This window comes from Mustelus asterias, chromosome 4 (genome assembly GCF_964213995.1).
Source record: "Mustelus asterias chromosome 4, sMusAst1.hap1.1, whole genome shotgun sequence".
NCBI classification, from domain to species: Eukaryota; Metazoa; Chordata; class Chondrichthyes; order Carcharhiniformes; family Triakidae; genus Mustelus; species Mustelus asterias.
Window position 1 is genome coordinate 146,254,775 of NC_135804.1, and position 12,974 is coordinate 146,267,748.

Genomic DNA, 12,974 nt, shown 5'->3' on the forward strand with positions numbered 1-12,974 from the left:
ACTTCAGGATAACTTATTTTAATTGTTCTATTCTGAAGTATTTGGCCAATTCACTCCCCAAGTCAAAAATGTGTTTTTTTTAAAAAAAGATTAATTACACTAATCTCACTAGGTAAGATAGCTATTATTTTCCAGTTTCTAATTCATCTATATTGGAATATATAACTTCTATTAGCACATTATTCTCCTATATTGAAAGCGAGGATTGGTTTGACGATGGACAGAGGGGGGGTTTTGAGAGGAGATGGGTGCAGAAGCAGAGTAAATTAAACTTCGAATTGGCTATGGAATATTTACCAATACAGCAGTCACATTCACGCCAGGTATGTGGCAGGCAATGATCATCTCCAATAAGAGAGAATCCAATCATTGCCCCATAAAATTCAATGGCATTACCATTGCTGAATCCCCCACTTCCAACATCCTGGGGGTTATCATTGACCAGAAACTGAACTGGACTAGCCATGTAAAATCTGTGACTATGAGAGCAGGTCAGAGGCGAGGAATCCTGAGGTAAGTATCATACCTGGGGCGGAACGGTAGCACAGTAGTTAGCACTGCTGCTTCACAGCGCCAGGGACCCGGGTTCGATTCCCGGCTTGGGTCACTGTCTGTGTGGAGTTTGCACGTTCTTCCCGTGTCTGCGTGGGTTTCCTCCGGGTGCTCCGGTTTCCTCCCACATTCAGAAAGGCATGCTGGTTAGGTGCATTGACCCGAACAATCACCAGACTGTGGCGACGAGTGGAATTTCACAGTAACTTCATTGCAGTGTTAATGTAAGCCTTACTTGTGACTAATAAATAAACTTTAACTTTAAACCTCCTGACTCCTCAAAGTCTGTCCGCCATCTACAATTCAAGAGTGTGATGGAATACACACTCTTGCACTTGACTGGATGGATGCAGCTCCAACAACATTGAAGAAGCTCAACAACATCCAGGAGAAAGCAGCTCGCTTGATTGGCATCCCTTTCACGAACATTCATTCCCTTCACATCGACGAACAGAAGTGTGTACCATTTACAAGATCCACTGCAGAACTCACCGAGGCTCCTCAGACAGCATCTACCAAACCCATGCCCGCTACCATCCAGAGGAAAAGGTCAGTAGATACCTGGGAACGTATGGCCTAAAATCCCAGCATTACACTGGCACTGATGTTAGGCACCAATGCTTTAATAAATTGTCATCTTATTCAAAATTCTGGACATTTGGAAAAATATAAATCCCTATTTATTCCTAATTATAAGTTGCTTAAGAGCAAAGCTCAGATGTTTTCTGGCTATCAGCAGCAGTATTAAACTAGGGAATCAGGTGGAGTGCCATGTTCCTTCACCTTGATGACACATTCAAATGTACTGCAGATTGATGGAAAGAAAAGTTTTATTGTATAATTGGCTGAAGGCCCATACATGAAACAACACACTACACATGGGCCATTGGGGGTTGATGCACACTGCTCGAGCAATGCTATCTTTGCAATTGGATGCACTTTTCCTGACTTGAAAGAACTCAACTCTAGCGCTATACGTGTAAAATCATCATAGAAACCCTACAGTGCAGAAGGAGGCCATTCGGCCCATCGAGTCTGCACCGACCACAATCCCACCCAGGCCCTACCCCCACATATTTACCCGCTAATCCCGCTAACCTACGCATCTCAGGACTCTAAGGGGGCAATTTTTAACCTGGCCGATCAACCTAACCCGCACATCTTTGGACTGTGGGAGGAAATCGGAGCACCCGGAGGAAACCCACGCAGACACGAGGAGAATGTGCAAACTCCACACAGACAGTGACCCGAGCCGGGAATCGAACCCGGGACCCTGGAGCTGTGAAGCAGCAGTGCTAACCACTGTGCTACCGTGCCGCCCCAAAAGTATAGAAATATTTGATTTTGTCACATGCATTGGTATACAGTGGAAAATATTGTTTCTTGCACACAATACAGACAAAGCATACCACTCATAGAGTACATGGGGAGAAGGAAAGGAATGGGAACAGAATATAGTGTTACAGTCATAGCTAGGGTGTGGAGAAAGATCAACTTAATATAAGGGTTAAAGTTACGTGATCTCAGACTTTTGTATCTTTTTCCGGATGGAAGCTGGTGGAAGGGAGTATGTCCTGGATGTGTGGGGTACTTGGTTATGCTGGCTGCCTTTCCGAGGCAGCGGGAAGCGTAGACGGAGTCAAATGTAAATAATGCATTTCTTGCCAGTCACAGTCCTCATTTCAAGTGAGTGGAATATAAAATTCACCAGAGAAAATAAAAAATGGAACTGTTTTCCTCCATGATTAAAGCAATGCCATTGTTCATTGACTATATTTCAAAATTGAGAAACCAAAGGGCCAAAGCCCATATTTCAATACATCACCAGGGCTAAAAGGAATAGACAAAAAGGCAAAGCAAGGAAAACATAATGGGCAAGGCCAGGCTTGAGTTTTCAAAGCTTGAAAAATAGGATGGAGAAATAGCAAGGAAAGCAAGGTATTCATGCTTTGAGGTTTTGGGGAAGAATGTTAGAGTGGGAGATTGTGCGACGAGATTTGATTTCAATACATAGGAGTTATAGGGAGAAGAAAACACGCAGAACGACATAGTTGCAACTTAGAGGAAGCACAACAACTTGTATTTATATAGTGCCTTTATCATAAAGAAACACTCTAAAATATTTCACTGAGGCATCAAAACAAAATAAAATTCCAAGCCACATAAGGAGCCAAAAAATCTTGGTCAAAGAAATAGGTTTTAAGGCGTGTCTTAAAGGAGGAAAAAGTGGTGGTGAGGCAGAGAGGTTTAGGGAGAGAATTCCAGAGCTAATGGCTCGTGAATCTGAAGGTATGGTCACCAACGGAGCAATTACAATCAGAGTTCTGAATATATCTCAGAGGGGTAAGGGGTTGGTGATCATTGCAGAGAAAAGGTTCAAGGCCATGGTGATATTTAAAAACAAGGATAAGAATTTTTAAATTAAAGCGTTGCTTAACCAGAAGCCAGTGTAAGTAGACAAAAACAAGGATGATGGAAGGACATGGGAAGCAAAGCTTTGGTTGATGCCAACTCTACAGAGGGTAGAATATGGGAGGTCGGCCAAAAGTGCATTGGAATAGTGAAATCTAGTGGTAATAATGGCACGAATGAGTGTTTCAACAGATGAGTTGAGGTTGGGGCAGAGTGTGGTGATGTTATGGAGGTGGGATTAGGCAGTCTTAGTGATGGCGTGGGAATGTGGTTGGAAGCTCATCTTAGGATCAAATATGATACAAAAGTTTGGGGCAGTCTGATTCGGCCTCAGATAATTGCTTGGGAGACGGATGGAATTGGCGGTGAGCAAACTGAATTTACTTCAGTGACTGAAAATAATAGCCTCCCCTTCCCAATGTCCAACTGGAGGAAATTTCTGCTCACCCGGTACTGAATGTCAGACTAGCCATCTAGAGGAGACAGAAGATATAAATGTAACAAGAGTGGATAATATGGAACAGCAATGACCAAAATAGTACCGATAAAACAGAAAAGGGGGGGGTAAAGAATGTGTTGCGAGCTTAAAGAACACTAGTCCATCAGAAAACAAGTATTTTTTCAAATTAAGTAGGAGTGCAAGATGTCAGAACAGCCTCCACGGCTATGGAAGCAGTATTCAGGACCTGGGTCATGCATAATTATCGACAAGAATATGTGACATTCTTGGATATAGTGGGCCCGATTTTACCAAAGACCATTTTCATTCTAAGTGCTGAATCTTGGCGCAATTCAGATCCGACTTGGAAATCTGCTCTCAAGCACCCCCATACACACTTAGCCTGAAAAAAAAAATTGCGAGTCTGAATCTTGCTGTGGGTGGGGCTTATCGCGCCCGAAATGCTGCAGCTCCGATCGCAGCTTTGAACTGCGCATGCACAGTGAAAAAAAATTTGAAAAACGCGTCCCTGTCACATTGTTCCCGGGCCGCAAAAAGCAGATAAATCGGTCCAGGAATGATGGCCCCCACAGACATCGCCCGACCCCCACAACATAACTGTCCCCCTGCTACCAGACTGATCGCGACTCTCTGCCCCCCTCCCCCCCCCCCCCCCCCCCCCCCACCGATCGCCCACAGAGTGGCAGCTCCCCACCCCCCACCAGAGATCCATATGGCCTGCCTCCCTCCTCACCAGAGAATGATCAGGCCTCCCTCCTCCTCCCCCTTCCCCCCCCCCCCCCATCCCCCCCCCCCCCACCCAGAGATACATCTGACCCACCTCCCCCCCCCACCCCACCAGAAAACCATCTGGCCTCCCTTCCGCCCCCCCACCCCAGATTCCCCCTCCCACCAGAGAGCGATCGGCCCCTCACCAGAGAATGATCTGACCCACCTCCCTTCTGCCCCCACCACCGATCTGAGTCAGAGAGCCGTTGGAAGATCTGAACTTACCTCTTCAGAAGGTGGAGCGCCTGAAGTAGACCTTTGCTGAGCAGGTCTGTTTCGCGCTGAATCTGGACGGGCGAATGCGATGGTAAAGGGGGAAATGCTGGTAAAGTTGGGCGGGCAGCCCATTAATTCAATTTAAATGCACGCAAATGCATTTAAATCGCCGTTGCGCCCATTTTGGGTGTGGTTTGGATCACGGCCATTTTCGGGCCTTGGTAAAGTGGGCATCTGCGCAGATGCAAGCGCGGATTGCTCTAATCGTCTCATGCCTGACTTTACCAAGTTTTCGCACCCGAAGCAATGGTAAAATCGGGCCCAGTGTTGAAATTTGTCCAAATGCTGCATTTAATATTCTCTGACGCTTTGTTGATAATACAGCTTTTCCTCCAATTTGCTGTGAAGCTTGTCACAGGAGGTTTGCAGGTAGCCATTATTTGTTAAAACGTTTTGTTTTATTTCAGACATACCTACTCGACAGACAGGTGGAAGAGACTGCTGAATATGAACGACTTATTAACCAATTGTGGGTCTTCAGTAGAGTAGCAGCATGCAAGTAAAATGGAAATGAAAGGTCACATGCTTCAATCTGAGTGCTGAGAGTTCCACAACGTAACACTGTGAAACATGCACCCTGGTGAAAGGATAACATGGTTCACGGCGCTTGATCTTGGCAGATGGCATAACACATCAGATATCACAGTTATTAAAACTGCGACTGGATTACTAGCTCATTTCTTATTTAGCACAGGTTTTTAAACCTTGCTAAAATTAGCTTGGGAACCACTTGCCAAACTAAACTTGAACATTGACAGTGAAAGAAATTTCAGCACAATAAAAACAATTTAAGTTTTTAATGAATTCAGTGTTTAGAATGACATTGTTTCTGGCCATTCCTCCAATCAAATGCCTTATTCATTATCAGAAGATGGCATTCAGTTTTTCAGCTTCCATGCAAGAAGCAGGACAGACGTGCATGAATATTCAGAACTGAAAGCTCATCTGTTAAGATCAAAAGGACAACATGCTTGGTGAATAACTCGTTTTTGGGCATTTTTCTCATTGAAAGTCTGGTGTATGCAGAAAAATTGCCCATTATGATCTTACGTGGCTTTGTTTCAGCAAAATCTTGGCAACTGAGATACCTTTCATTTCAACTTACTGCAGTGCCCAATGGTTTATTGCTGTAATGTGATTTATCAAAAAAACCTCATTTTTCATCCTGAATCCTACTCTTTTTTTTATGTCCAATTTCTTATCAAAATTTCTAAAATTTGTGTTTAAAGCAGGGATTCATGAAAATTCATAGTTTTAACGTGAAATAAGACTATGATGCCAGATCTTACAAGTGCGCTCAATATCTGGCAGCTTCCCCTGCGGATCTCTCTCTGCCATCAGCCACAACCGGAGTACCAGTTGCAGTGTTGAGCAGAGGTCAGCAGGAAGGATGTGACAGTGAGCCAGTACGCTCACAAAGCCCACACTGTATTTACACAGACACAGTCTCTTTTGTTTGGCTTTTCTAAGCCAATTTTTAAAATACTAGTAGAATCAATCTATACATCCATCTGGAAGATCCACCAATATTTTTAAACAGCTTGCAATGAAATTTCCTTCTCTATGCAAAATAGAGGATTAGTCTTTGTCTCATTATTCTAGTGTTATTTCGGTGCGGATGTGTTCACACTAGCTTATCAATGACTAGCACTGTGTCAGTTAACTGTCTTCCTCATGATATTTATTTCATATCCATATTTTGATCTTTCCAATTAAAAATCTGCTTTCCCGTTTTCTAATTGTTCTTCCTATTTTCTGGATTTTCTCATTCATCAATCACTTTCTATGGTTAAATTGATCACTTTCTATTAAATAGAACCATATTTCAGAAACTAGATAGGACTTATCTAGGATCAAACAGACTGCCACCATTACCAGGTGAGGTAGTGTCAGATGTGGTTCAGGAGGTAACACTCTTGTCTCAGAAAATTCAGGTGCCACTCCAAGATATGAGCACAACAATCTAGGTCAACACCTCAGTGACAAACTGATGGAGTGCTGCACTGTCAGAGATGTTGTCTTTCAGAAGAGACACTAAGTCGAGGATGCTATCAGCCCTCTCAGATGGATGTAAAAGATCCCCTGGTTCTATTTTGAAGAGAACCGGGAAAGTCCTCTCCAGTGTCCTGGTCAATACTTACCTCTCAATCAACATCACAAAAACAGATTTGTTGTAAAAACCCATCTTGTTCACTAATGTCATTTTGGGAAGGAAATCTGTCATCCTTATCTGATCTGGCCTACATGGGACTCCAGAGCCACAGCAATGTGGTTGACCCTCAAATGCCCTCAGCTGAAGGCCAATTAGGGAGGGGCAATAAATACTGGCTCAACTAGCGACACCCACATCCCATGAACAAATAAGTAAGAGTGCATCTACAAAGCCCATATCTGGTTTGGTCCAAAGATGTGCGGGTTAGGTTGATTGGCCAGGTTAAAAATTGCCCCTTAGAGTCCTGGGATGCATAGGTTAGAGGGATTAGCGGGTAAATATGTGGGGGTAGGGCCTGGGTGGGATTGTGGTCGGTGCAGACTCGATGGGCCGAATGGCCTCCTTCTGCACTGTAGGGTTTCTATGGTTCAATGGCATGACCAATTACTTCTCCCTCTGCAACTGTGCTGGCAAATACCACCATCTAAGCTCACCACTGCTAAAACCTTCTCAACACTTCAAGACTTGATTTTTCTAACATACTCAACTCACTGACATTCTCACCCCTTGATGCTGAAAAAAATCCAAAAATCCAAGATTCTATTTCTGTAACTTTCTCGATACAAAGTCTCACTTTCTTGTTTTCACTGACCTTCATTGTTTACTATCTCCAGCGAACTGATTCCAAAATCTTTATTCCTGTCTTCAAGCTCTCCATGTTCTTGCTCCACTCTAGTGCAATCATCTCGAGTTCAACGTCCCAGCACATCCGATACTGGCTTTATACATTTCTCCTCTGCTCACTCATCAGTGGCACAGCATTCAGCCACCACTTCCCTAGATTTGACAAGATTCTTCTCCTCATTACATCGTTCCCCACCTTCAAAAACCTAGAGTTGGATCTTGCCTTCCCACCACAGGTCAAATCTGCACCAGAAGGGAGTGTGGGGAGGAGCGGGGTGTGTGAAGAGACAGGGAGGAACCAATTCCAAGATTCCCGACCCCATTCCCATCCTCTGCTGTTTTCAAGGCTGTGGGATAAGGGTACAGGTCATAATCCCTCACTTAATAATCCCAACACCATCAGCTCCATTGCATGGGTGGTGATTTTAGACGCCCTGTAATTTTCATGGAGTCAGGTCAGCTTTGGAGGGCGTAGTTATTACTAGGTCAGAGGGCCAGTGAACCATTAGGGCAGCTTGATCTAGTGTCAGGGACCCATTGACAGACAAATTTAAAAGGTTCTGCCAACTTTACAAGTCATAATTAGATGCTGTATAATCATTTCAGTACGTTTTTACTGCAGTGAAAGGGAGAGAGGTGCGGGTTAAGGCTCCTGGTGTAAAGAACTGGGTCAATGCCCCAGTGAATGGAGTGGGCCTTCTAACCTGCTCGCTTCAGCATCTGCCCACCTCTGTTCCTGCCTTGGGTTTACTTCGGGAGGCAACGCCCCCAATATCATCCCATCTCTGCCACCTCATTATGGGAATAGCATGGGCAGAAACTGCCAGGTAGGAGGTGGGATCACGATATCTGGAAATTTCCCAATTTGTAATTCCTAACACTAAGGGGAAAATTTGGCCCCTAATCTTGGAGAGCTTTTGGTCACTCCGCAACTGCATTCCTACTTCCTGCGCAAGATTGGCCACGATCATGTTAAAGGGCGGAATGGGCTTGAGGGGCTGAATTGCCTACTCCACTTTTAATTCCTATGTTCCAATGCTCAGTGTTGCCTTTCCCCCTATAAAGTCCCTTAGAATGCTTTGTTATATGAAACACATTGCAAATAATTCTGCTTTCTGAGCAATAATTTATTTAGACAATCAAAAAATCAGGGTACCAAGAGGGAAAGGAAGAAGAAATAATCTCTCAGTATTTAAAACATTACATGGTCTGGTTTAAGGCATTCTGTGCCTGCAGTTAACATTTTTGTATCACGAGAAACTGAGCCTGTTAGGGACTGGGTGGTATAGTAAATTTAGCCTGAAGTGTTGCAATGTCAATTAGCTGTATCAGCTATAAATGAAATGAGTTTCAGTGTCTCAACCCAGGACATGGTGAGCCAATATTCCCTTAATTTGGTACGAATTGATAGTGCCTGGGCAAATAAACCTGGGCTAGGATTTTACAGCCACGCCAGAGTCTCTCTCTTCCTGGCAGATGTGACAAGTCATTTAAATCTCCATTCAGCTCAGCAGGGCTGTAATATCCCACTGAGCAGGAGGGGCCTGGTGAAAGAAATGGAAATGTCAGCAGGAGCATCAGAAACTGCTTCCCTGAGCTTGGTGTGAAAACAGACTCCCGAGTACAATACAGAGAAAGCTTCAGTGTTCACTGATTGCAGCAGTCTATGCTAGATCAGGGAGGCTGAGACTCGGTGCTGGAGATGGAGAAATGTTTTGTTCCCCAGGATTAACATCCCTTCTCTGATGAATTACTCCCCAACAAGAAGCTGCCTCCATGCTGGTACTTTTTTTAAAGAATGCAGTAGCATAATCTGGTTCTGGTTTCAGTCATTATTCTCGGAGCAGTTGTTAGGCAGGGATATTATGTGTGTAATGCAGAAGCAGGAGAAATGTCTCAGCTGCTGGAAGATTTAAAAAATTCATGAAAGAAAATCTTAAATCTAACATATTGAGATGTTTCTACGGGAGAAATGAAGTCAGGGTTGAATATTTCATATCTGACGATAAACTATTCGTAACTTGAAGATCTTGGTGTATTTAAGTAAAATTTATTTTCAAGGGGATTATGTGAGTAAGATAGATTTTCCAGGGGAAAGCACAGGGTTCTCAGACTAATTGGATAGCTCTTTCAAAGAGGACACACAGCCACAGCTGAAAGGCTCAATCTGCAAGGTCTGATTTTGTCAGTGGACTGGGGTTGACCTGGTGCAATGTACATTTTCAAATGCTCATGCAAGACCAACGCAACCAGATTGGCCCAAATGTTTAGACATCCAACAACTACCGGAAAGGAATGCAAAGGATAAAGGGAGGTGTTGCTGAGAATAGGGAGTGCAAACGGGGATTCATTCCTCTATTAACGTTGATTTGAGTAACATCGTTTCATTAGGTCACTGACAGATATCCCTTTAATGTTGTGCAATTTACCTGTGCGCCACAATGAGGAGAATTTTAAATGAATTGATGAAATCAGTCTCGGTCTTTATCGAATTCAGCAGTCTTTGAGATTTTAAAGTGCAGCATTTCAATAATGAAGGGGATAGATAGAGTGAACGTTCAAAGACTATTTCCTCGGGTGGATGGAGCTATTACAAGGGGGCATAACGATAGGGTTCATGGTGGGAGATATAGGAAGGATATCAGAGGTAGGTTCTTTACGCAGAGTGGTTGGGGTGTGGAATGGATTGCCTGCAGTGATAGTGGAGTCAGACACTTTAGGAACATTTAAGCTGTTATTGGATAGGCACATGGAGCACACCAGGATGATAGGGAGTGGGATAGCTTGATCTTGGTTTCAAATAAAGCTCGGCACAACATCGTGGGCCGAAGGGCCTGTTCTGTGCTGTACTGTTCTATGTTCTAATGAATTACCATCAGAGAATAATAGATTCTATTATGCCTACTTATTTAATTTGTAAGCAAGGAAAAACAAACTGTCTCGAAAACAGACCAAGGACCTGACAGGGATAAAGATACGGGTAGTGAATCCAACAATGAAACTCACCCAAACTGACAACTACTTAATAACAACTTCAGCTCGTAGCCTCTCCAATTCTCCTGGATGCTTCAGCAGTTTATCCTCGTGTATTATTCATGTCTCTCTCTGTCTGGAATACTCAGTCTCTATAATCTCTTTCTAAATAGTACGTTTCCATCGGATTTATCCTAATATCCTACCCCTGCATTCTGCTCACCAGTTCCCTATTTAATGATTCTATTCTCATTGTCAGGTTGTTCAATGGTGAAACCTCTTTGAATAGTTAAAATCTCATATTTGACAATTTATTTTACTTTTAAAAGTTATTTCATTTTGGAATGTACTGTACATGTATAATGTTTCAACTATATTTCTTTCCCCCGATGAGAAATGCCAAAAAGAACCTAACTCCAGTTTATACATCAGTTCTTATGGGAAAATCTGATTTGCTTAACATTGTTTTGCTTAAATTCACACTTCTCAGGAAGTGGGTCATTAAGTGAGGAATTACTGTACTGAATTAGAGCCATAATGCTCATGCAACTAAAAGATGCAGTGACAAATTTCCAAAATCCTATACCATATACTGTTCTTCAGGTCACATTGCATAAAGCAATCGCTCCTTTCTCTCATATCTCACAAATTCCTCAATTAAATATCACAGTTAAAACTTGAAATATTCACAGTTCTTCATTGTTATAAAATATTGAATTCAGATCAGGGTTTTGTAGGGAATGTGTGAACACTCTACATGTTGAAGATTCACAGTTAGGGAAAGATAAATACTTCAGCAGCATTTCCATTTGCTTTACGGCCTTGCAGTGTGCGCCTGAATACGAACTACTGAGGTGGACTTCTTGCAAAGGCAATTGCATCCTGACTTTTCACTGTAGAAACTGGTTTCGTGAAAGGACATAGAGATCCAAAACAAAGCACTTACCTTTCTCAAATCCATTCTGGACAGTAACTGTGTAGAGAAAAGAATGAAAAAGAACAAGTTTTAACACAAAAGATTCAAAACCACGAACAGATCAAAATTAGCAATCCCTGTTACTCAGACTCAAACTTAAAACTCTTAGCCCATTCAGTCGGAGGTTTTAATTTTTTACTGGATTAGAAATGGCAGCAAAGGAAGACCTTTGCATCTTTGCCCATGTCAGCCTTGCATGAACTATCTACGTTAATCGCTGAAGCAAAATACTGCGGTTGCTAGAAATCCAAAATAAAAACTGAAAATGCCACAAACACTCAGCTGAGGCAGAATCGATGGAGAAGAGAAATGAAAGTTAATTGACTGGAAATAGTAACTCTGTTTCTCTCTCTACAAATGCTGTGTATTTCCAGCATTTTTGTTTTTTATTACTTTAAGTTCTACCTTCCCAATGCCCTTTACGACATCTCCACAATTTCTTCTTAAAATATTGTGATTGACTCAAGCTTCAAAAGCTGCTTGTAGTAATACACTTCATATCCGAATAAATCTTCTAAATCTAATAAAGCAAATCTAACATCTGCATCTCTCATCACCCCCCCACCCATATCCTTTTCTATCTTTAGCACCAATCTTCAAGTCTTGATCTTGTTTAAGTGATTCACTAATCAATGGAAATAATCTTTCACCATATATCCTGTGAAAATGTGAAGATTTTAACATTTCTGTCACATTTCCCCTAAACCTCGCCTGTTCCAGCAAATACAATCCTAGTTTTTTTATTGCAACGATATCCTCTGATCCCCTGGTATTTTCCATGGCTCTGATATATTTTCTATACAGAATACCCCAAACTGTACACTATGCCAACTGTGCCCTCACCAATTGTACAGATTCATTACCTTGGCTCTTCTACTCAATTGCTGAAGGGAGACTATGGTCTAGTGATGTCACTGGACTTGTAATTCAGCGGCCCAGGCTAATGCTCTGGAGACATGGGTTCAAATCCCACCATGGCAGCTGGTGGAATTAAAACACTCACCTGGTTCAGTAATACTCTTTGGCAAAGGAAATTGCCATCCTAATCTGGTCTACTTATGACTCTTTATTGCCCTCTGCAATGGTCTAGCAAGCTACTCAGTTGAAGGGGAAATAGGAATGGGCAATAAATGCTGGCCATGCATCAATGCCCACATCCCATGAAAGAATAAATTAAAAATCTCCTCACAATAAACCCAGAATCCTCATTGCTCTTGTCTAGCTATTTTCTGCTTTCAGAAATCTGTGTACAGTATTACACATCCTAGATATGACTAATCCTCCACTGACAATTTTATCACAAAGACTAGATTTCCATTCTCTGCTCTTCTCCCTCAAAACGTAGCTCTTCATATTTACTTGCATGGAACAGTGCTTTCCATAACCCATTGATGTTTTCCTGCAATCTACCAAATACTTTCTCATTTCAGTTTGTTACAGTCCCTAACTTGGCATAGTGAACAAATTGTGATATTTGATACCTTTTATGTATGTGTTCAAATCATTCAACACACACATGAATCTGGCTGGAATGACATAATTTTAAGAACTGAATACAATGGCTTGAGGAGAATATGCAGTAATCATCTGAAGGACACAATACCATTCAGAGAACTCTCACTTAAATTTCAACCAAAGAGAAAAAAAAGTAACAGAGAAAGGATTAAATAAAATGGCTGGTTCTTAATCTCCGAAAACCAACATATGATCTAATCAGATAC

At 42.3% G+C, this 12,974-nt stretch overlaps 1 protein-coding gene across 2 annotated transcripts in view; it reads right to left on the reverse strand.

Moving 5' to 3' along the window:
* zdhhc15b (zDHHC palmitoyltransferase 15b) overlaps positions 1-12,974 on the reverse strand; it is a 52,879-nt gene that overhangs the window by 24,432 nt on the left and 15,473 nt on the right. For both annotated transcript variants that reach the window (XM_078211901.1, XM_078211903.1), the window contains exon 2: positions 11,224-11,250. In XM_078211901.1, the coding sequence (XP_078068027.1) occupies positions 11,224-11,250 (27 nt within the window). The remainder of the gene's footprint in view (positions 1-11,223; positions 11,251-12,974) is intronic.